The sequence below is a fragment of the Uloborus diversus genome, unplaced genomic scaffold, assembly GCF_026930045.1.
Source record: "Uloborus diversus isolate 005 unplaced genomic scaffold, Udiv.v.3.1 scaffold_132, whole genome shotgun sequence".
Lineage (NCBI taxonomy): Eukaryota > Metazoa > Arthropoda > Arachnida > Araneae > Uloboridae > Uloborus > Uloborus diversus.
In genome coordinates, this window is record NW_026558010.1 from 230,985 (window position 1) to 254,089 (window position 23,105).

Sequence of the window (23,105 nt, forward strand, 5' to 3'; positions counted from 1 at the left end):
GAGTACGTACCCAAACCCTTCACCCTCCCTCCCCCTGGAAAAGTTTGAAATGACTGGCCTGATTAAAAGCCAGGATCTTCTCAAGGGCATTTTACACAGTCGAATGAAAACAATAAGCAAAACGTGCTTGCTTAAAAAAAAGAAACCTTCTTCCCATGACTTTTCAATGCCGTCTCCAAACGAACAGAAAGACAAGCAATAGTGCTGATATGTCCTCAAGAAAAACACATGTTTAATGTGTGAGTAATTTTACTATTATAGTCATGTCTAAAAGCTTACTCTTCGTAGATTTTATTTGCCTTCATTAAGAGATTAAAGGCATTATTTCCTTGTCGGGAGAATGCGTTGAAACTTTTTTCCCCTCATTAAATTTATCAAATTGCCGCCCCGAGCGGAACGCCCCCCCCCCCCACCTCACCCTAGCTACGCCACTAGCCATCCCCTCAGAGAAAAACAAGGAATTGTACTAATATGCTATCAAGAAAAATTCCTGTTTGGTATCTAAATAATTTTATTCGGGTAGTGATACGAAAGATTTAGGAAAAGGTTGCCGTCAGTGAACCACATAAGTTTTCGATTTTTTTAGAAAGGAAATCCAACCCAAATTTCACATTAATTATAGGAATAATTTCTCAGTATATTTCTCCATTAATAATAATATTCATTTTCATGACAAATATACAAAAATTAATACTTTTGCCTGTGGTCCATTCATTTCAGCCGGTTGCTACGGATGGATCTTCGAGTTTCCATCGATGAACCACACTCTCAAATTAAAAAAATCAATTCGTAACTTACAAATATTTATAACAAGTGATCAATAAACACTACAAATAACAATAACTTATTGAAAAAAAGATTTATTTTCCAAAATGTTTTATTTTCGGATAAGAGAAATATAAAATAAAAATCCAGCACTCACAACACACAGCTGTTGTCATTACACCTCGTTCAGCCTCGTTCGTTCCTAACCTGTGCAACACTTCTTAGCTAATATCTTTTCAACCTCTTTTGTACTGTTGAGGATTTTGTTGAATCGATTTCAAAAATTTTCGTTTGACGCAAGATTATACTTGCTCTCTAAGATCTCAAAGAACATTTTTGACCATTATATTACTGAAACCAGAAGCTTAAGTCTCACACTACCAGAGACTATAGTATTCACTCTTTTTGTCTTAACTAAATCGGGTGGACATGTCATTTTTGCCAGACTCTTGAAAGGCCAATTCCCCAAATTTTTCGGAAGTAATTCCAAAAACTCCTTCTCGAGTTTAAATATACGATTCACTAATAATATTCCTATTTCGGAGTGCTTTAGCTCCTAAATTTTTAATGTATGACAAAGGTAACAACAAACCGGTTTTTATCTTATGCGACTGTTTAAAATTGCTTTCAAGATTCTATATTGTCGGCAGACTTCGTTAAGATCCATACCACCATTTCTGTAAGCTACTGTAGCACGTTACATGCTATCACTTGTTCATTGGCAATGTTTTACTCGTTTTTACCTTTTTTTGGAACAACAAAAGTATTTGAAACTATGTTTTAAATTTCTAATCAATTTTATAAAAAAAAATGCCTTGAAATTATAATAAAGTATAAACGTTTTCATAAATTAGTGACAATATTATTTTCATTGTCATATTTATTTTAAAACAATTGAGCAATTTTCAATGGTAATTGAGCTGAAGTTACAGCAATATTTGAGATTTTTCATGAATGAAACACTTTGTCAGGTGGTCCGTTCATGAAAACACCTAGTGGTCCACTGATAGCAACTGCGTCATTTCGAATATTCTTATAGGTGTGACTGCTGTGAGGAATCATGGTGAAACATGAAGTATGGGGAATTGTGCTTGAAAAAGTACTCTTTTAAGTCAATGTTCACGTTTAGATGATTAGTGATATTCAAAGCATGTTAGAACTAAATGAAAATCTCAATAATTAGTAAAATAATGGTAGAAATCTTTTCTGACCAATTAACAATATGATTAAATAATTTTAGCTACTTGACGACCCTGTAGTGGATTGTTTTTAGACAAAACGTATTAAAACTCATTACGCGTCTGCAAAAACTCTAGTACGGAAATATCTTCGCGGTCTAGTAATGGGGAACCGGTTCATTGACGGCAACCTTCCCCTACAATTCTGAAAGATTTTCTTTTTGCTTGCAAATATAGATTAAAAATACACAAACCTTTTTGGGAAAATACCTTTGTTTTTCCCACATATTAAAAGTGCATATATATATATATATATATATATATATATATATATATATATATATATATATATTACACATAACTTTATTTTGAGCGTATTATTATTAGAACTCATTAAATCAAAGAAGCAAAGAATTAATTCACATTAATTTGAGGAAATATATGATCTAAGCGAGATTGGCTTATAAGACCAGCTACGTTGGTGGGAGGACTGCCATTGTTTGCGATTGATACATTTTTGAATGTTAGGTTGTAATTAACACAGTTCATCAGATTACTTTCAATACTTTCTTCGAAGCTTTGACTTTGTATGTAGTGCTCTCTCTCTCCTATGCTGAAAATTCAGATTCATTTATTGTGCGTTCATGAGGAGAAGAGACTTCGGAACGCCTTCCCGAAAGCAAAGCTAAGTTTAGCGCGGGGGTGATCGCTACCGCTTTCAATTGAGACAACCCTAAATTTGGCGGACATTTAAATTTGTAAAAATGTCTTTGTGTTCTTTCCTTTCGTTTCTAGCTTCGCGTAATTGTCTTCTACGGGGAATCTATACTTTTTAAACTGAAAATTTCAGAACAAAAATATTGTATTTACAAAAAAAAGTAAGGTATTTTGTTTTCCGAATGAAACATTTCTATTAAGGATAGGCTTTCTGAATTTTGAACGATATCCTTTTAAACACTAACGTCCTATATTCGACATTGCAAGTGCGCTGATGAAAAAAAAAGGGGGGGGGGGGGACAGGAAAACTTCATTGCCACACAGACTGTAGCATTGAAATGCTTAAGGGTTGCGTTCGTTTTGAAGACTTAACATCTCTCTCCATCTCCCTCTCCCTTTTCTTGAGGGGGGGGGGGTGACTCAGTAGCTCTTACGGGTTGGGTCTTTTTGATGCATCTGTATGGATTGTACAAAATTTCAGATCATATAAAGCGGATATACAGTCAGTAAATCTACAATAGCAGTCATTTTTGAAAAATGATGAAAGCATTAATCGAACAAAAGTTGCCCCCTCCCCCCCCCCCCAAAAAAAAAAAACTTGGTTGAACCAAAGGCGGGGACTGGGCAATTGTTCCAGAAAGGATTTACATGCGAGAAATAAAAGTAAATGAGAAAACAATAAAAAATCAATCTGAAATATTTAAAGCAATTGACTATTAAAATCAAGGCTATTTCTCTAAGTATTGCATGAATATTAATGTTTAGAAATATGTAATAATTTGCGATGCGTTATAAAAAGTGTCTTTGGTTTGAATACTGTTTTAAAATTATAGGTTCATCGGTTGGGTCGGCTTAAGCGATGATGACTACCCCCCAGGGCGAGTATTTTCAAGGTGGGGGGGGAGGTAACCAACTTCGCTTCTGGGGGGGGGGGGGCAGAAACGAAGTTAGTTATAACACTTCGGTACACAGTAGCCTAACGTAAACACGGATTGTCCATAAAGGACGTTACACTTCACCTTAGCCTCTCCCCTCGTTACATCTCACGCAATGTTCGATGAACATATTGCTATAACGAACGCTTTTATTTGGACCAAAATATGTGAAGTCATATTTCTTATAATCCCCTCCTTCCCCCTTGAGACTAACTGTCCGAAGTTCATGAACCCCGAACCCTCTCTCCCTACCCCTTTCAAGCGTGACATCATTTGTGAACGACTCCTTAGGTTTGCTCTAAGTCACCAAAATCGCAGTAACAATTGTTTTAAGGAAAAATACCGGCTCCCCCCTCCTTCCTGGATAGCTCTAGTCACAATTTGTTTATGACCATGTATGTTTTTAATAAAGAATCATATCGCACTCCAGCAAGGAAAGTGACACAATTCAAAATCTGGGAAAACCGTACCGGCTATTGATTTAAAATCTAAATTTAGTGCTTTTTCTCGACACAAAAACCGCAAAGTTAGCTCACCTAAATCGTGCGGGGGGGGGGGGGGGCGTAGAGACGATTTCATCAATAATGACACATCATTAAAATTTCATAATTTGGAAGAATATTTTTCGAGCTTAAAGTATGCATTATGTATCTATACTTCAAAAACTAATTAATAAACATCACATAATAAGTTGACTGCGCATATTGTAATGCTTGAGACTAAATCACTTAAAATTACTATTGCGTCAAACCTTTATTTTTTCCATTGCTGTTTTTTTTTCTTGCGGTTGAGTCAGTTTCCTTGTCAGTGTGGGATATTTTGAACAACTGAATAGGTTGACTATAGCAACGTTTCTTGATAAAAATAACGCACTTTACATTAAGAGCCAAGGACGGATCCAGAGACTATTCAAGGAGGGGGCGATTGATTTCACACCCTTACCCTTTTATAAATTCGCAAACCTCCGCCCCCCCTCCCTTTCCAAACACCATGAAAGATCGTCTCATTTCAGTTATTTTGGGAAGGGGAGGGACTTCCTTTTCTACAAAATTGCGGAGGAGTGTACCAAACCCCATCCCTTACCTTAACGCCATCAAAGGTGTCCCATTAAAGTTCATCTTTTTTTTTTTGGGGGGGGGGGGGAACTTCAATTTTCCAAAATTTCCTGAGAAGAGCCCTTGAACCCTATAACCCTATTTAATGACATCTAAAATCTTCTGAAATTGAGTTTTTGGAACTTTGAAATACTTCCTATACAAAGTTCAGATCTCTATCAGTAATGTGTTAAGAATAATATATGTGCTACACTTTCATTTTCCAGACAGCAAGAGCTTCGTCAAACTATTGAAGATAGGCTAAAACAATTTTCAACTTCAGTATCAAAGACATGCCGTTTAAGAGTTCTGCATCTCGACTCAAGGAAGGGGCGGTCGCCCCATCGCCCCTCCCTTGTGTCCGTCCTTGTTCGGATCTGTATTAGAATACTGGCAGCAAACTTTTGCCTATTTTATGATCCCCACACGTAACGCTGTTCTGTAAAAGTACTAGAAGAACTGAATTACTTTTAGAGTAATCGAAAAAACTTGAATAAAAAAAGCATGTATATTTTTTCGTATTTACAAAAATAAATAGGTTAAAACAGTAACATAAAACGTTGTTTCAGGCACTTATTCAATTATTCTGTAAATAACCATATTGGCATGTGAAAAGCTTTAATTTTTGTTTTGTTCCTTTTTTCATCTCTGAAGAATAAAAGCCATATTGAAAAAAAAAAAATAGTACTAAAGTATTGAAATGTGTCACACAGAGTGCAACTTACCTACTGAGGCTTCCAAAATTCTTCGTAGGCTTTAAATGTGTATGGTTAAAAATGAAGTGCCTAGGAATCGAAATAGTAGTTCAATACTTTTTCGTACTGTCTCTACATGATTACATCAATTCAACATTTTTTTTTACAAAATATTGACTGTTTGAAATGGGCCAAAAATGAGGTGACCGAGAAATATTTTCAGAAAAATTCGAAATTAAAGTTATCGTCTGTCGTTTTTTTTTTTTTTTTTCAGTGCGGTGATAGTTAAAAAAATCTTTTGGCATTAATTTTTGCTTGTTCACTTTACAAATCTACGTATTATTTTAAAAATGACTCGTATTCGCAAAGTAACAACAAACGCAATTCGAAAACGCATTAATTCTTCATTATATTCGAAGTAAAACAGTTCGAAATATTGCAAAAGTAGTTCATTTATCCCTAAGCACTGTGTAATATTTATTAAACGCTTTAAAGAAGAAAATCGGATCGAAAATAAGGTGAGAAATGGTTGACCAGCAAAGTTAACAATATGCGATTAGAGATTTATAATTAGAATACCTATGAAAAACCCACGTTCGAGAGCTGTGAAAGTTTCAGCAGAATAGAAGGAAAAATTTTCCTTCCAATTTCACCTGCAACTGTTCACCGTGTTTTTAGAAAATGTTTACTTAGCGTGAAAGACAGAAAGATTAGGATTTCCTTCGCAAAATCAATGATAAATTAACCCAAAACGTATAGAAATACACTGCAAATCTTAAAATACTTTTAAGTCGAACAAATGTCTTAGTAGCACACCTTTTTTTCGGGAAAGAAGATGGGAGGTAATTTCTTAGAAAATTATAGAACACTCGTCTTCTACAGCGGATAATGATGGCCAATTGCAACCTTTCTCAGTGTTGGTCTGAAGCCTCATCCCCAAAAGACGCATATAGAATCTTCCGATACCACCCCGTTTGCACTGGCGGAATTAAGCCGCTTAGTTTTCAGCTAACCTACTGCGCATTCACGTAGCGCATCTCAAAGCCGCTTCAGTTGAGCGACACTGGGAAGCCGCTCAACAAGACATTCGTCGCTTAAAGATGGCTGCCTCCTTGAGCTTAAAGCGGAAGGACAATTGGGCAGACGATGAAACGTTTGCCCTCGTAAATATATGGCATGAGAATCTTGCAAATTTAAGAAAAAGTAAACGCAACCGTGTGGTTTATGAAGGAATGAGCTGTTCTTTCAAAACATACGGATTTACACGGAGTTCTGCAGAGATCTCGAAAAAAATACAAAACTTAAACCGGCGTTACAGGTGAGTGATTTTTTTCTATTTATTTATGTATGCATTTGTACAATATTTTTTCTTGCAATAAATTGTGTCAATGTAAATAAGAATTTTCAAAATTTATTCGTAAACATAAAGGTTTTTTTTATTGTTTACAATTAGAGACGTACCGAGTAGCACTTTGGCCGAGTACCAAGTACTCGGCCGAGTACCGAGTTACCGAGCACTCGGCCGAGTCACGGAGTACCAATTATGTTTTAAGAAGAACCACTGAAACACATGTGATGAATTTTGAACTTATTGGAATAGTAGTATAGACCTCCTAGTCCATATAATAGTTTTAAAAACTAAATTCCTGCTGAAATTTAATTGCTCATTATTTAGAAAATTTTGTTGTCAAAAATTACAAAAAAAAAAAAAATAAATAAATAAATAAAAGTAAATAAAGAAAAGGTATGATTAATCAAGTTAGAATTAAAACAAACTATACCAATCTATTATAGTTCTAGTCCGCTCAACATAAATAATTTTTGAAAGCAAAGAAAACAAATGCACTACAGACACTTGTTTCTGCGTTACAAGGAACAAGGCCGGCAGGGCAGCTGCCCCGGGGCTTCCACAACAAAGGGGCCCCCACAATAAAATTTTTACAAAATATCCTAACTTGTGCTGATTGAAAATTTATGTGATATAATACATGTGTATCAAAATAGTCGGATATATATCAAAGTATGGGATAATTTTGAACCCTGATTAGGGGCCTCCACACTTCCAAATCCGGCCCTGAATAGGAACGTCTTTTTCAGGGCGTAAAATGTGAGTTAAAGAATGCAAAGACATTCCACAAAAAAATCTGCCTTTTGTCGGATGCCTTTAAATCTGTGAGTCACATTTTGCGCATTGAAAAAGGAATTCCTTGTAAACCCAAAGCACATGTCCATAATTCCATTTAAGGATTACAAACTTCATTAATCTCAAAATTTAAATTTCACTTGTAAATTTGAATTGTAAACAAGGGCACCCATATAAGGGGGTAAGGCGGCTCAAGCCCTGCCCCACCCTCCTTAGAAATGAGAACTTCCTTCCTTTTAATGCTTTTTTCTTTGCAAAAATGTATTTAAAAATTTATTTCCAGCCATTAATGAATAAGTTATTAAAAGTCAAATTTTAAAATCTTTTTACTGTACTGAAATCCGTTTCCATGTAGAAAATACTCTAAACCATGGAGAAAAAATTTGCATTGGGCACCCTTGATTGTAAATGATTGCAGAATATTATATATATGATTGCGCTTTTTATAAATATTAATATCTGTCATGGAAATATTGCTTTTTTTGCAACTACTCGGTATGGGCCGAGTACCTATTCAAAGTTTGGCCGAGTACCAAGTAGTTCGCGAGTACTCGGTACGTCTCTATTCACAATCCCAGATGTTATAGAAGTGGTTCCGCCTAAAAACACGCCATTTTCCCATAGTCAATTTTGTACAAAAACCTATCTAGCTGCACAAATAATAAAGGACAACAAACCGGGCCTTTTTCTCCATTCCTTTCATGAATGATATTTTACTATTTCTACTTGTCTGATTTGGAACTGTATTTTTATACTTTGAATTTGAGGGATTAAAATAGAAATTTGACATTTTAGCGTATTGCTAAAGCATTTTCTCCAGTTTTAGCATTTTTGCTAAAAAACTTATAAACTCGGCTGAAACATTGCATTGCAATGATAAGTTTGTAATGATCATTTTGATATTAGTTTATAATAATTTTTGAGCAGATTTTAACCCCCACTCCCACAGTATGTACAGTTCATACACTTGAATACAGTGCCGTACTTAGGGAAAAGTAGTATTTGGGGTAACTCACCTTTGTGGGGTTTACAGGAAGTCCCCAAAAAAAGCGGTAGTTTTTAAACACATTTACGTTACAGTGACATTCCTTTTTAACATGAAAAATTAAATGTATTGGGGGACAAAGCTCCCTTCTCCTCTGCCCAGGGTTACAGGAATGATTATGTGCATATATTAATCTGGTTAATTACTGAACTAAATATCTAATGATGCATTTGAATGCTTAAGATTTGAAGCTGCATATCATTTACAAAAAAACCTTTGGTCGCCTCTGAAAATGCTTTTGTACTTCTAGGGAAGAAAAAACTAAGATTGGCACAACTGGAGGAGAACCGTCCAAATGGAGATTTTTTCAAGCGGTGCATGAAGTGATTGGGGTGCTACCGTGCCAAGATGCATCGTCAATGGTGGAAAGCATGGATAACAGCTTTCTGGCCGATGAAAATAGTGAGCAATAAGGATATTAAAAAACACTTAAAATTTATTTGCATAAAATCTAAACCATGCTCATAATTTATTTATTTATTTATTTATTTATTTTTTTTTTTTTGCAGCATCTTTAGTGACAGACATGTCTCTTGAAGAGGACTGCCAGGAAGGTGGAGCATTACCAAATCAAGTGCGTAGCATAAATCCTCATTATTAGCATTGTATTACTTGGACCAGTTATATAAAAAATGTATCGAGTGGAAAAACTTAAAATTGGGGGGGGGGGAGGGGTAATCTTATTACATTGTTTAAAAATTGATATTTATCAAATAAACCATAGAGGGAATGTGATTTTATTTCAGATACAATTTCATTCATAACACCTTTTGTATTAACAAATTTTGCCAATTTGCTTCTTGGTTGGCATTTGCAAAAAAAAATAAAAAGAAAAGTTTTAGAGTTTTTATGCTTTGAATTGCTTGATCAGCTGTGGATGTCATGTTAATACCAAGAGTAAAATGCTGCTTATTCTTCTCAGTAAAAATTTGCATGCGGTAAGTTGTTGATAGTCTTAGTTGATACGCTATAAACTACGTTGACTTGTACAAAATGGCATCACCTTGCAAGGTTTATTTCTAATTTCCTCTTTTCTGCCGCTCAGAGTGGAGTGCTACCCTACGTTTCTGTATAATTATTAGTTCTCTGGATGCGTACAGTCATTTGTCGTTTTTTGTAAAAGCAATTTAGAGTGTATGTAGTTTTCTTCAGTATTTATTTTATTTTTTGAATTGTCAGCTACCTGCTGCAGATCCAGTAGAAGATGTTGGTGTCGGTAGTCCCCGGCCTGAACTTCCCGAACTGGAACCAGTAGCTGGTCCATCAAATCAAGAAGATTCTGTTGCACCCCAGGTTAGCAATTTTTTAATTAAATGTTGTACACGGCAACTGAAATTCTTAATTTTGAAAAAAAATCACTTCATTATTTTGTTCATATTGCCGAGTATTTGTCTCCTAATATCCAGTATTCAATTTTTTGACTGTTCAATAGATGTTAATATATATTGCTAGCTCCTTTTGAAAAAGCAGACTTCCCAATGTTCATTTTTAGCAATTTGTTTCATTATAGTTATCCTCAAAAACTTTTTAGTTTTTACTGTCGTGGGCACCGCAGAGGAAGACACTGAGATAGGACTTCAACACCCTCTTGTAGCGTCACTTAGGTTATTTTGCCCTAATCAATCTTATTCATTTTATTTTTCATTTTTTTTCAGAGACCAAAGAGAAGAAGAGTTGAAGGAGGGAAAAAGACCCGATTTTTGGGCGAATTGTTACAAAAATTCAATAACATACAGCAGAATTATAACGATAATTCGAAAGAAATGCTGAATATAATGAAGCAATCTAGAAAATGACGCCAGTATTATTGAAGTTTTAAAAGAACAAACAAATGTGCTGAGGGATTTGTTAAATAAATGATTTTAATTTTGTAGTTTTGTGTTATTAATAATTGTGTTATTAATAAGTTTTGCATGTGTAATTAATAGTTTGTGTTTATAATAATTATTATATATTAATAATTTTTAATTTGTAGAATGAAACCAACTGTGTTTTAATAGTGGATTATCTGTAGTATTAGGCATCAATACTTGAGAATGAAAAAAAAAACATGTAAGTCATGACTTTAAAACTCGTTTGCTACGTAAAATGTTTTTTCCCCATATTTTGCAGAATAGAAAGTTTTACTTGATTTGTAAATTTTTGTTCGGAGGACATAAATCTTTCTAATTAAAATAAAAGTGCCAAAAATTACCTGATAAAAATCTCCCCAAATATCCAGTACTCGGCAAATTTTTATTTTGCATTAAAGTTTTCAATTTTAATCGAGACATGGGGGCCTAGAAAAATAGTCATAAGTTTATTTTATTGAATTTTTATTTGTTCCATAGTTTTTTTGAATGTTTCTTTAACAATATGATTGTACCCTGTTAAATCCATTAAAATATGCATCAAGGTGGGTAATTTTCCGGTGCTGTAATGCTGTTAACAAATGACTCAGTCCTGTATCATGTATAATTTTATGTGGAAGGAGAATTTATTTTTGAAGAACAATTACTACGTAAGCTGTATTTGAGCACCAAATCAACCCTGCTCTGATAAAACCAAGTAGTTCAATTAAATTAGCTCGTTTCACATGTACTGACATTATTAAAGCATGGGGTAAAATTGGTACGAAGAAGTTCACTATACAGAAAGTGAAAAATACTGAAGCAAATTGAACTATGCCTATAACATATCTACTCCATACGTATAGGTATTTGTTATGTATGCATGATCATATTTCATTTTCTGTTAACAATGAAGTTCATTTCTCCGTGTAAGAAAAGGGTAGGTATATCAAAAAGAAGTTGCTGCATCCTCCCAAAAATACGATTCGGCACATTTTATCTGACGATTTAATAAATTTCTTTTATATACCTATACTGCTATTCTAAGCACATAAGTGGTATCTGAATGTTTTATCAAAATCAAGTTATTGTTAGGAGGTGATTCCTTGTAACATATTTTACCAATATGCAATTTTTTGGACATGGAAAATGCAAGATTTAAAAAAATTGTGAAAAAGTGAAATCTGGATTAGATATATGGAGGAAAACTTGAAAAAAGCTTCTCATTTTTGAGGTGAACTGTAGATATAACTTTCAAACCTTAGCGCAACAACATAATAAATTGCATATATGTAGGTATGTGCTAAGTCTACCCATTATTTATTTCATTCGAAACATTGTGAAGTTTATCCTCACAACAATTCAAGTTTGAGGGGCTCCTGGACATAGGTTTCACTGTTGCATTATTTTAAACAAATGAAATAAACAATCTGAATTTTAAAAAAGGGTCTTTTTATTTTAAACATTTAAAATAATTTTATATCTTATCAAGGCAGCGTTACATACTTGTTTAAAGAATGTGCAAACTTTAAATTACAAATGTTAGCAATGGTTGAGAAGCAGGACAAAGTTCTTGAAAAATTTATGATGTTGAATACAGCAAAAACTGACAGTTTGAAATGTGAAGATCAATGGTCAATGACAAAACTGAAGGTTACTTGAGAAATTTAAAAATAAACTATTATCAAAATACAATTAAAATCACTTTGTAAACTAATTTAACATATATGTGAAAAACAACATCAAAATTTTGTACAAAAAGGTCTATCTACATATATACATTTTAAGAGGCAAGAAAATTAGCAATAGCTTCTCGCACTGATTGTTCATCAGTGTCTCCTTCCTCGGTATCTTGATTTGGAAGAGCTTGGGGAACACTCCATGTTGGGTCAACATCATCACTGTTTAGTTCACAGAGGTTGTTTAGAATGCAGCAGGCTTGTATAATCTTCGTTGTGTTTTTGATGGAAAAATCCATTTGTTGAAGACAACGAAAACGAGCCTTCCAAAAGCATTTTCTACAACAACTCTAGCTCTAGAGAGTGTAGAGTTGAAGTGTTTTTGATACTTTGGCATTTGGTGCCTCTGTATGTACGGCTTCTGCAGAAAAGGCAGCAACGGAAATGCGGAATCTGCAACCAAACATGCAGGGACACTAACATTGTTTAGTATTCTGTTTAGAGGTGGGAGAATGGTGCTTTGGCGGAAAAAACAATATAAATTTGAATTTTTAAATACAAAAGAATCATTATTTCTTCCCGTAGCCCCCACGTTTATGTATAGGAACTTGTGTTTTGCATCCACCACTGCTAGAAGTATTACACTGTAAAAACTTCTATAATTGTGATAACAAGTTGCGTTTTTTTGGGGGTCTTTATTTGAATGTGGGAACCATCAATGGCTCCACAACATTGAGGAAAGCCCCAAATATCTTCAAATTCTCCTATTAAACGAGAAACTTCTGCTGTGCTAGATGGAAATGTTATCACTTCTTTAAGAAGATTGTCCACAAGTAATGAGCAGAATTCAAGACACATTCACATACTGTGGATTTGTGAACTCCAAATAGGCTGGCAATCGTCCTATATTGTGCTGACGAGCCTAGTTTGTAGAGAGCAATTGCAACTCTCTTGCCAAGAGGAATGGGATTCCTGAAATTGCTCGCTTTCCTCTCAAGTTCCGATGATCGATCACAGAGTTCAAAGTACATACTTTTGGTTATTCGGAAATTGCTTTTCCACTGCTCGTCCGTGAAAACAGTGGCAATTCTTTCGTACCACTGTGATTCTTTTGCCAGAGACCATGAATCTGGACATCTTGTACTGTCCGCCAGTACCAAACTCAACATCAGTAACTCTTGAAGAATTTTGTCCTGTTTTTCAATCATTAATAATATTTGTCGTTTGAAATTTGCACGTTTCTTAAACAAGTATGTAAGATTAGCTTGATAAGATATATGAGCTATTGCAACTTCGTTGTTCATGACGAAGCTGCGAATAGTAAATAGAAGTGCCGATAATTACAGTCACAGTCACGGCTGATTCAGAAAACAATATTTTTTTTTCATTCGACGCCACGGCGCAGTGCTCAGATGGATAGGAATATAATCTAAGTTCCTTCTCTTCCACAGCATAAACACAGTTACAGTTAATTTACCATTCCATTTGAAGTGGCGGTTTGCAGTTAAACTTTAAGTGCGTTCTCTAGTGCAAACGACTTTTAAAGTAAGTGCGCTTAACTCGTAAGTGCATTGATGGGTTGAGCGCGCTTAGCTCGCAGTGCAAACGGGGTGTACCACGTGTTGGGGGCGTGGCCAAGTCTCAACTAGTGAAAAACGGACAATATATGTAGATAAAAACTACACCAACAACCAAGAAAAGGCGATAATGGCGAACATATAAATGTGACCACAAAGTTGAGCAAATTATAGTTAGTTTTACTTTTTCATTTCATTTTCTAAACTTGCACGCCTCTCATTACACTCTTTTTCTCCCACTAGGGAGGTGTGCACCTCCCCCGCTTCAGTTTGAGAACCCATGCCTTAGAGCGAGCAGAAAAATCCTTTTAAAACTTGCACCCCGTGCATTAGCAGATTTGAAATAACGCAAATATAGGCCCATGGCCATAGTGATCCCGTAGGAGTTACAAAAATGCTTTTGATAAATGTTGTACAAGTTACGTGATAGAGAAAGAGGGCCCCAAAATGTATTTCGACGGACTCCAAACTTGTAACGCCGTTGAACCGATACAGAAAAGACTGCATTACTGTGATTCATATTATAAATATCGAAAAATTAAAAATTACCGTCGGTTCAACAGGAATCCAACAAAATGTCACAAAAACCGGTTTCTCCATCTCATATTTGTTTCCAAGTTGGTCTTCAATTCTTCAATATAACGCCAAATGATCAGTCTAACACGCTATATTAGTTTTGCAATGAAATAAGTAATTAATAGCCACAAAAAATGAGTAAACAAGCCTTTTAGAACACTCGATTGAAAACAAAAAGGGAAGTGCACAAGTGGAACGTACGCAGACCCTACATAGGACATTTTAATCTTCTACAGCTTGCTATTTTTGAGTTATGACTTATGAGAGATACATACGTACATCCAGCCGAAAAAAACAACGTAATGATTTGTTTGTACCTGAATGCAATATTAAAATTCTTTCGGGGGGGGGGGTGACTAAAATAGAAATTCATACTTCAATTCAAGCAAAAAATTTTATATGAAAACAATAACTCTCGTTACTTTGTATTAAGAAGTAAAACAGTAAAAAGGTCCTTTTTTTGGAAAACATCTTTCAATGCCATCGGCTTTTCGATAATTTTTTAAGGCCGATGTTACGATTTTTCCTCCAAGTTAGCATCGGCCGCCGATGGCTAAATTGTTGAACCATCGGCCGATGCATCGGTCGAGTAATACGTAGATTTTCAGAAAATTAACTAAAATTATATTTTGTACCGTTTTTTGTACATTGCAATATTTTCTCTTTTGTTGTATAGTAATATTTTTTCCGTAATAAATTTGAAATATGCATCTATTTGCTAAATAAATGGGAGAACGCAAAAAAAATCATTACAATAACAAAAACCCATCACAAGGAGGTTATTGCACTTTATTCTCCACTCTGCAGTTCCTATTTACCCAATCAAGAATGATGGTCTTTAATAGACTTACATTTACACGTGAGTACTAATTTATCAAAAGGGAACATATCCACTTTCTAAAAATGTTCAGGAGGTGAGAAAAACGAATTAGGGTAAAAGCAAAATAGTTTACCCCACTTCTCTGGGTACAGAATTGAGCACGATATCACAGCAAAACATGGCGCAGAGTAAGAAATATTTGAGTAAAAAAAAACAAGGAGATATTGCCATCTTAATTTTGGTTATGTGATCTTTTGAACGAAAACCTCAATGTTGAAAACTCCAATTTCACAAACTAACATTTCGCCTTCTCTCATTCTCATATCGAAGTGCATGAGCCTAATAGTAGAGGACTGAAATTTGAGGATTGTGGACATGTGTTCCTTCGGATCTAAAAGTCTTCGTACTACATATTCTTTCAGTAAATGGTCCCTTTTGTTCAAAATAAAACGTGCAGAGGACGGATTTGTTACCTTTTGATCAAAAAGCCACACTTTACCCTTAAATAAAATAGGATTTTAAACGTTTTGACTTCTTCAGAGTAAGTGATTTGATCAAGGTCATCTAAAAGATTTCGAAAATGTCATAAGATGAATTTTTCTAATAAGGGGGATTATTATAAGGGGGGTTCCCTTTTAATAAATTGCTCCTCACTTACTACAAGATTTCAAACGAATGTCAATATTTGTACCAGGGTTTAAAGATGAACTTATGACTCAGTTTTGACATTTTGATCTAAGTATAAAGTTGTTCTTCAGAATCCAATATTCCTAATCTTTTGCTCGTCCATTGAAATAATAGGGCATGTCATAAAAGTACATGTTTTATTTTTGATTCAAAACGTCCATTTTTCTTTGTATTTACCGATTTTGAGTTGATTGGTATCATATTCTTTTTTTGGAAAGAAATATTAACTATGGGGAAAACACAACTGGCATATAATTCCGAGTTTTTTTTCAAAAAGTCTAAATACAGTTATAAAAAATACAAATGCAATAAAATTTTTGTTCTAATAACACTTAAATGCTTCCTTATAAAACTATTTAACATGAATATGATTAATTTCATTCCTTTATAGTTTTTAGTTCACGCATAAAGCGTAAATTTAATTAAAATTCGATTTTTAAAACATTTTTCTGCACATCACAATATTTTTTTAAATATAAATCCATATCTTTCTTATTATCTAAATACCAATTTAGGTAACCAATAACCAGTTTCATAACTCTTTCAGCAGCCCGAGTGTGAAAGGGGAACGTTTGTTAAGTTATGGATAACGCTTCAAATGGTTCTGGATCATCAGCACTACTTGTTGGATGTTGTCACTGTAAAAAATAAAAATTATAAATAAAAAAATGCACCTTGATTATCTACTAAGTTAATTTTGATGAAAACTGTATTTAGAATATTTAGGCAGAACCAGAGTTTAATACCTGATCCAAATCAATGTTACCCATTGAAGAAAAAAATAAATAAAAAACAATGTGATTGTTAAAAGAATTGAATTTAAATTATTCTTTTCTGGTGAGCCGGCTAATTAATGGTGTAAACAGCCAATGCAGTCAGCCGGCATCGAACCCACGACCTTCCGCTTGCAGGCCCGGGGCCTTACCGGTTTCGCCATCTCGGCTTGGTCATGCGCCATATTAAAAATTATAAATACAAAAAATGCGCCTTGCCTATTACTGATTTAATTTTAATGAATACTCCATTTAGAATAATTAGGTAAAACCAGAGTTTAATACCTCATCCAAGCCGATGTATCCCGTTGAAGGAAAAAAAAAATAAAAATCAATGTGAATGATTAAAAAAAAATGAATTTATAAATTTCCTTTTTAGTGAACTGGCTAATAAATGGTTACACAGCCGGCATCGAACCCGCGACCTTCCGGTTACACGCCCGGGGCCTTACCGATTTCGCCATCTCGGCTTTGTCATGCGCCATACTAAAAATTATAAATACAAAAAATACACCTTGCCTATTACTGATTTAAATTTAATAAATACTCCATTTAAAATAATTAGGTAAAACCAGAGTTTAATACCTCATCCAATCCGATGTTTCCCGTTGAAGAAAAAAAAATAAAGAAAATATTTGATAGATAAATAAATAAAACAATAAATTTCTCTTCTAGTAGGGCTAAAAACTATCGCCAGATGCGAAAGCAGTCATTCGGGACCGAACCCCAGATATTCCGGTTACAGGCCCGGGCCTTACCGGCTGCGCCATCTCTACTTTGGAATGCGTCATACTAAAAATTAAAAAGACAAAAAATGCACCTTGCCTATTACTGATTTAATTTTAATGAAAACTGCAATTAAAATATTTAGGTAGAACCAGTTTAGTACCTCATCCAAATCAATGTTACCCACTGACTCATCCAAATCAATGTTACCCACTGAAGAATAAAATAAAAAAAAACAATGTGATTGATAAAAAGATTGAATTTAAATTATTCTTTTCAAGGGAGTCGGTTAATTAATGGTGTATACAGCAAATGCAGTCAGCCGGTATCGAACTCGCGACCTTCCGGTTACAGTCCCCAGGCCTTACCGGTTACGCCACCTCGGCTATGAAATACGCCATATTAAAAAATATAAATAGAAAAAATGCACCTTGCTTATTACAGATTTAACTTTAATGAAAACTGCAATTAGAATATTTAGGTAGAACCAGTTTCATACCTTACTAATCAATGTTACCCATCGAAGAAAAAAAAATGTGATTGTTAAAAAATTAAATTTAAATTATTCTTTTCTTATGAGCCGGTTAATTCATAGTGTAAACAGCAAATGCAATCAGCCGGTATCGAACCCACGACCTTCCGGTTACAGGCCCGTCGCCTTACCAGTTACGCCATCTCGTCTTTACCATGAGCCATATTAAAAATTATAAATACAAAAAATGCACCTTGCCTATTACTGATGTAATTTTAATGAAAACTGCATTTAGAATATTTAGTTAGAACAACAGTTGAACACCTCATCCAAATCTATGTAACGCATTGAAGAAAAAAATAAATAAAAAACAATGTGATTGATAAAAGAAATGAATTTATAAATTTCTTTTTTTAGTGAGCTAGCTAATAAATGGTATACACAACCAAAGCAAACAGCCGGCATCGAGCCCACGATCTTCCGGTTACAGGTCTGGGGCCTTATCGGTTACGCCATCTCGGCTCTGTGATGCACCATTCTAAAAATTTCAAATACAAAAATTGCACCTTGCCTGTTACTGATTTAATTTTAATGAAAACTGCATTTCGAATAATTAGGTAAAACCAGAGTTTAATACATCATCCAAGCCGATGTTTCCCGTTAAAGAAAGGATAAATAAAAAATCAATGTGATTGATTTAAAAAAAAATGAATTTATAAATTACTTTTCTAGTGAGCTAGCAATTAAATGGTATACACAATACCAAAGCAACCAGCCGACATCGAACCCACGACCTTCCGGTTACCGGGCCGGGGCCTTACCGGTTACGCCATCTCGGCTTTGTCATGCGCAATACTAAAAATTATAAATACAAAAAATGCACCTCGCCAATTACTGATTTAATTTTATTGAATACTCCATTTAGAATAATTATGTATAACCAGAGTTTTATACCTCATCCAAGCCGATGTTTCAAGTTGAAGAAAAAAAAATATAAAATCAATGTGATTGATGAAAAGAAGGAAGTTATAAATTTCTTTTCTAATGAGCCGGCTAATAAATGGTGTAAGCAGCCAATGCAATCGGCCGGTATCGAACCCTCGACCTTCCAGATACAGGCCCGGGGCCTTACCAGTAACGCCATCTCGGCTTGGTCATGCGTCATATTAAAAATTATAAATACAAAAAATGCACCTTGCCTATTACTGATTTAATTTTAATGAAAACAGCATATAGAATAATTAGGTAAAACCAGAGTTTAATACCTCATCCAAGCCGAATTCTCCCGTTGTAGGAAAAAAAATAAATAAAAAAATTTGATTGATAAAAAAGTAACACAATAAATTTCTCTTCTAGTAGGGCTAATAAATGTTGCAAGAGGCGAAAGCAATTAGTCGGGACCGAACCCCAGACCTTTCGTTTACAGGCCCGTCGATTTACCAGTTGAGCCGTCCCGGCATCGTCTGGCTCTGTGTTAAAAATTAGAAATAGAAAAAATGCACCTTGCTTATTACTGATTTAATTTTAACGAAAACTGCATTCGAAATATTTAGGTAGAACCAGTTTAATATCTCATCCAAATCAATGTTTCCCATTGAAGAAAAAAAGAAAAAAAAGAAAAAAAAAAAAAAACAATGTGATTGATAAAAAAGTTAACTTTGTTATATTCTTGTCTAGTGATCCGGCTAGTATATACAGCCATTGCAATCAGCCGGTATCGAATCCATGACCTTTCAGTGTTAGGCCCGAGGCCTTACCGGTTACGCTATCTCGGCTTGGTCATGCGCCATATTAAAAATCATAAACCCAAACAATGCACCTTGCCTATTGCTGATTTAATTTTAATGAATACTCCATTTAGAATAATTACGTAGAACCACAGTTTAATACCTCATCCAAGCTGATGTTTCCCGTTGAAGAAATAAATAAATAAAAATCAATGTGAATGATTAAAAAAAATGAATTTATAAATTTCCGTTTTAGTGAGCTTGATTATAAACAATTAAACAGCCGGCATCGAACCCGCGACCTTCCGGTTACAGGCCCGGGGCCTTACCGGTTACGCCATCTCGGCTTGTTCGTTTGCCATACTAAAAATTATGAATACAAAAAATGCACCTCGCCTATTAATGATTTAATTTTATTGAATACTCCATTTAGAATATTTAGGTAGATCAAGAGTTGAACACCTCATCCAAATCGATGTAACGCATTGAAGAAAAAAATAAATAAAAATCAATGTGAATGATTAAAAAAAAAATTAATTTATAAATTTCCTTTTTAGTGAGCTTGCTAATAAAAAGTTTGAACAGCCAATGCAAGCCGCCGGCATCGAACCCGCGCCCTTTCAGTTACAGGCCCGTGGCCTTACCGGTTACCACTCTCGGCTTTGTCGTTTGCCATACTAAAAATTATAAATACAAAAAATGCACCTCGCCTATTACTGATTTAATTTTAATAAAAACTGCATATAGAATAATTAGGTAGAACCAGAGTTTAATACCTCATCCAAGCGGATGTTTCCCGTGGAAGAAAAAAATAAATAGAAATCGATGTGAATGATTAAAAAAAAATAATTTATAAATTTCCGTTTTAGTGAGCTGGCTAATAAATGGTTTAACAGCCGGCATCGAGCCCGCGACCTTTCGGTTACAGGCCCGGGGCCTTACCGGTTACGCCATCTCGGCTTTCTTATGCGCTATACTAAAATTTATAAATACAAAAAATGCACCTCGCCTATTACTGATTTAATTTTATCGAATACTCCATTTAGAATATTTATGTATAAACAGAGTTTTGTACCTCATTCAAGCCGATGTTTCAAGTTGAAGAAAAAAAAAAATATATAAAATCAATGTGATTAGTAAAAAGACAGAAGTTATAAATTTCTTTTCTAATGAGCCGGCTAATAAATGGTGTAAACATCCAATGCAATCGGCCGGTATCGAACCCGCGACCTTCCGGATACAGGCTCGGGGGCTTAGCGGTTACGCCGTCGCGGCTTTGTGATGCGCCATATTAAAAATTATAAATACAAAAAATGCACCTTGCCTATTACTGATTTAATTTTAATAAATACTGCATTTAGAATAATTAGGTAAAACAAGAGTTGAACACCTCATCCAAATCGATGTAACGCATTGAAGAAAAAAAATAAAAATCAATGTGAATGATTTAAAAAAAAAAATGAATTCATAAATTTCCTTTTTAGTGAGCTTGCTAATAAATGGTTTGAACAGCCAATGCAAGCCGCCGGCATCGAACCCGCGCCCTGTCAGTTACAGGCCCGCGGCCTTACCGGTTACGCCATCTCGGCTTTGTTACTTGCCATATTAAAAATTATAATTACAAAAAATGCACCATGCCTATTACTGATTTAATTTTAATGAAAAATGCATTTACAATAATTATGTATAACTAGAGTTTTATACCTCTTTCAAGATGATGTTTCCCGTTGAAGAAAAAATTAAATAAAAATGAATGATTAAAAGTTAATTAATTTATTAAATTCCGTTTTAGTAAGCTGCGTAATTATTGGTTTAAACAGCCAATGCAATCAGCCGGTATCGAACCCGCGACCTTCCGGATCCAGGCCCGGGGCCTTACCGGTTACGCCATCTCGGCTTGGTCATTTGCCATATTAAAAATTATAAACCCAAAAAATGCACCTTGCCCATTACTGATTTAATTTTAATGAATACTCCATTAAGAATAATTACGTAGAACCACAGTTTAATACCTCATCCAAGCTGATGTTTCCCGTTGAAGAAAAAAATAAATAAAAATCAATGTGAATGATTAAAAAAAATGAATTTATAAATTTCCGTTTTAGTGAGCTGGCTAATAAATGGTTACACATCCGGCATTGAACCCGCAACCTTCTGGTTACAGGCCCGGGGCCTTACCGGTTACGCCATCTCTGCGGTGGTATGCGCCATACTAAAAATTATAAATACAAAAAATACACCTTGCCTATTATTGATTTAATTTTAATGAAAACTGCAGTTAGAATAATTAGGTAAAACCAGAGTTTAATACCTCATCCAAGCCGATGTTTCCCGTTGAAGAAAAAAAAATAAAAAATCAATGTGATTGAAAAAAAAAATGAATTTATAAATTTCATTTCTAGTGAGCTGGCTAATTAATGGTGTAAACAGCCAATGCAATCAGCCGGTATCGTACACACGACCTTCCGGTTACAGGCCCGGGGCTTTACCGGTTACGCCATCTCGGCTTTGACATGAGACGTATTAAAAATTATAAATACAAAAAATGCTCCTTGCTTATTACTGATTTAATTTTAATGAAAACTGCATTTGAAATATTTAGGTAGAACCAGTTTAATAACTCATCCAAATCAATGTTTTCCATTGAAGAAAAAAAGAAAAAAAAGAAAAAAAAAACTATGTGATTGATAAAAAAGTTAAATTTTTTATATTCCTGTCTAGTGATCCGGCTAGTATATACAGCCAATGCAATCAGCCGGTATCAAATTCACGACCTTTCGATTACAGGCCTGGGGCCTTACCGGTTACGCCATCTCGGCTTGGTTATGCGTCATATTAAAAATTATAAATACAAAAAATGCACCTGGCCTATTACTGATTTAATTTTAACGAATACTCCATTTAGAATAATTAGGCAGAACCAGAGTTTAATACCTCATCCAAGCCGATGTTTCCCGTTGAAGAAAAAAATAAATAAAAAATAATGTGAATGATTAAAAATAAACGAATTTATAAATTTCCGTTTTAGTGAACTGGCTAATAATTGGTTCAAACAGCCAATGCAATCAGCCGATATCGAACACGCGACCTTACGGATACAGGCCCGGGGCCTTACCGGTTACGCCATCTCGGCTTGGTCATGCGTCATATTAAAAATTATTAATACAAAAAATACACCTTGCCTATTACTGATTTTATTTTAATGAAAACAGCATTTAGAATAATTAGGTAAAACCAGAGTTTAATACCTCATCCAAGCCGATGTTTCCCGTTGAAGGAAAAAATAAATAAAAATCAATGTGAATGATTAAAAAACAATGAATTTATAAATTTCCTTTTTAGTTAGCTGGCTAATAAATGGTTTAAACATCCAATGCAATCAGCCGGTATCGAACCCGTGACCTTCCGGATACAGGACTGGGGGGCCTTACCGGTTACGAGACCTCGGCTTTTTCAAGCGCTATATTTAAAATTATAAATACAAAAAATGCACCTTGCCTATTACTGATTTAATTTTAATGAATATTCCATTTAGAATAATTAGGTAGAACCAGAATTTAATACCTCATATAAGCCGATGTTACCCGCTGAAGAAAAAAATAAATAAAAATCTATGATAATCATTAAAAAACAATGAATTTATAAATTTCCTTTTTAGTGAGCTTGC

General features: G+C 34.5%; 1 protein-coding gene across 1 annotated transcript in view; it reads left to right on the forward strand.

Annotated features, from left to right (window-relative positions):
• The first annotated feature begins 6,484 nt into the window (after positions 1-6,484).
• The window catches only part of LOC129232716 (uncharacterized), a 60,335-nt gene continuing 43,714 nt past the window's right edge, over positions 6,485-23,105 (forward strand). Inside the window, exons 1-4 of the mRNA XM_054866829.1 lie at positions 6,485-6,702; positions 8,823-8,974; positions 9,082-9,146; positions 9,752-9,865. Coding sequence (XP_054722804.1) covers positions 6,485-6,702; positions 8,823-8,974; positions 9,082-9,146; positions 9,752-9,865 — 549 coding nt within the window. The remainder of the gene's footprint in view (positions 6,703-8,822; positions 8,975-9,081; positions 9,147-9,751; positions 9,866-23,105) is intronic.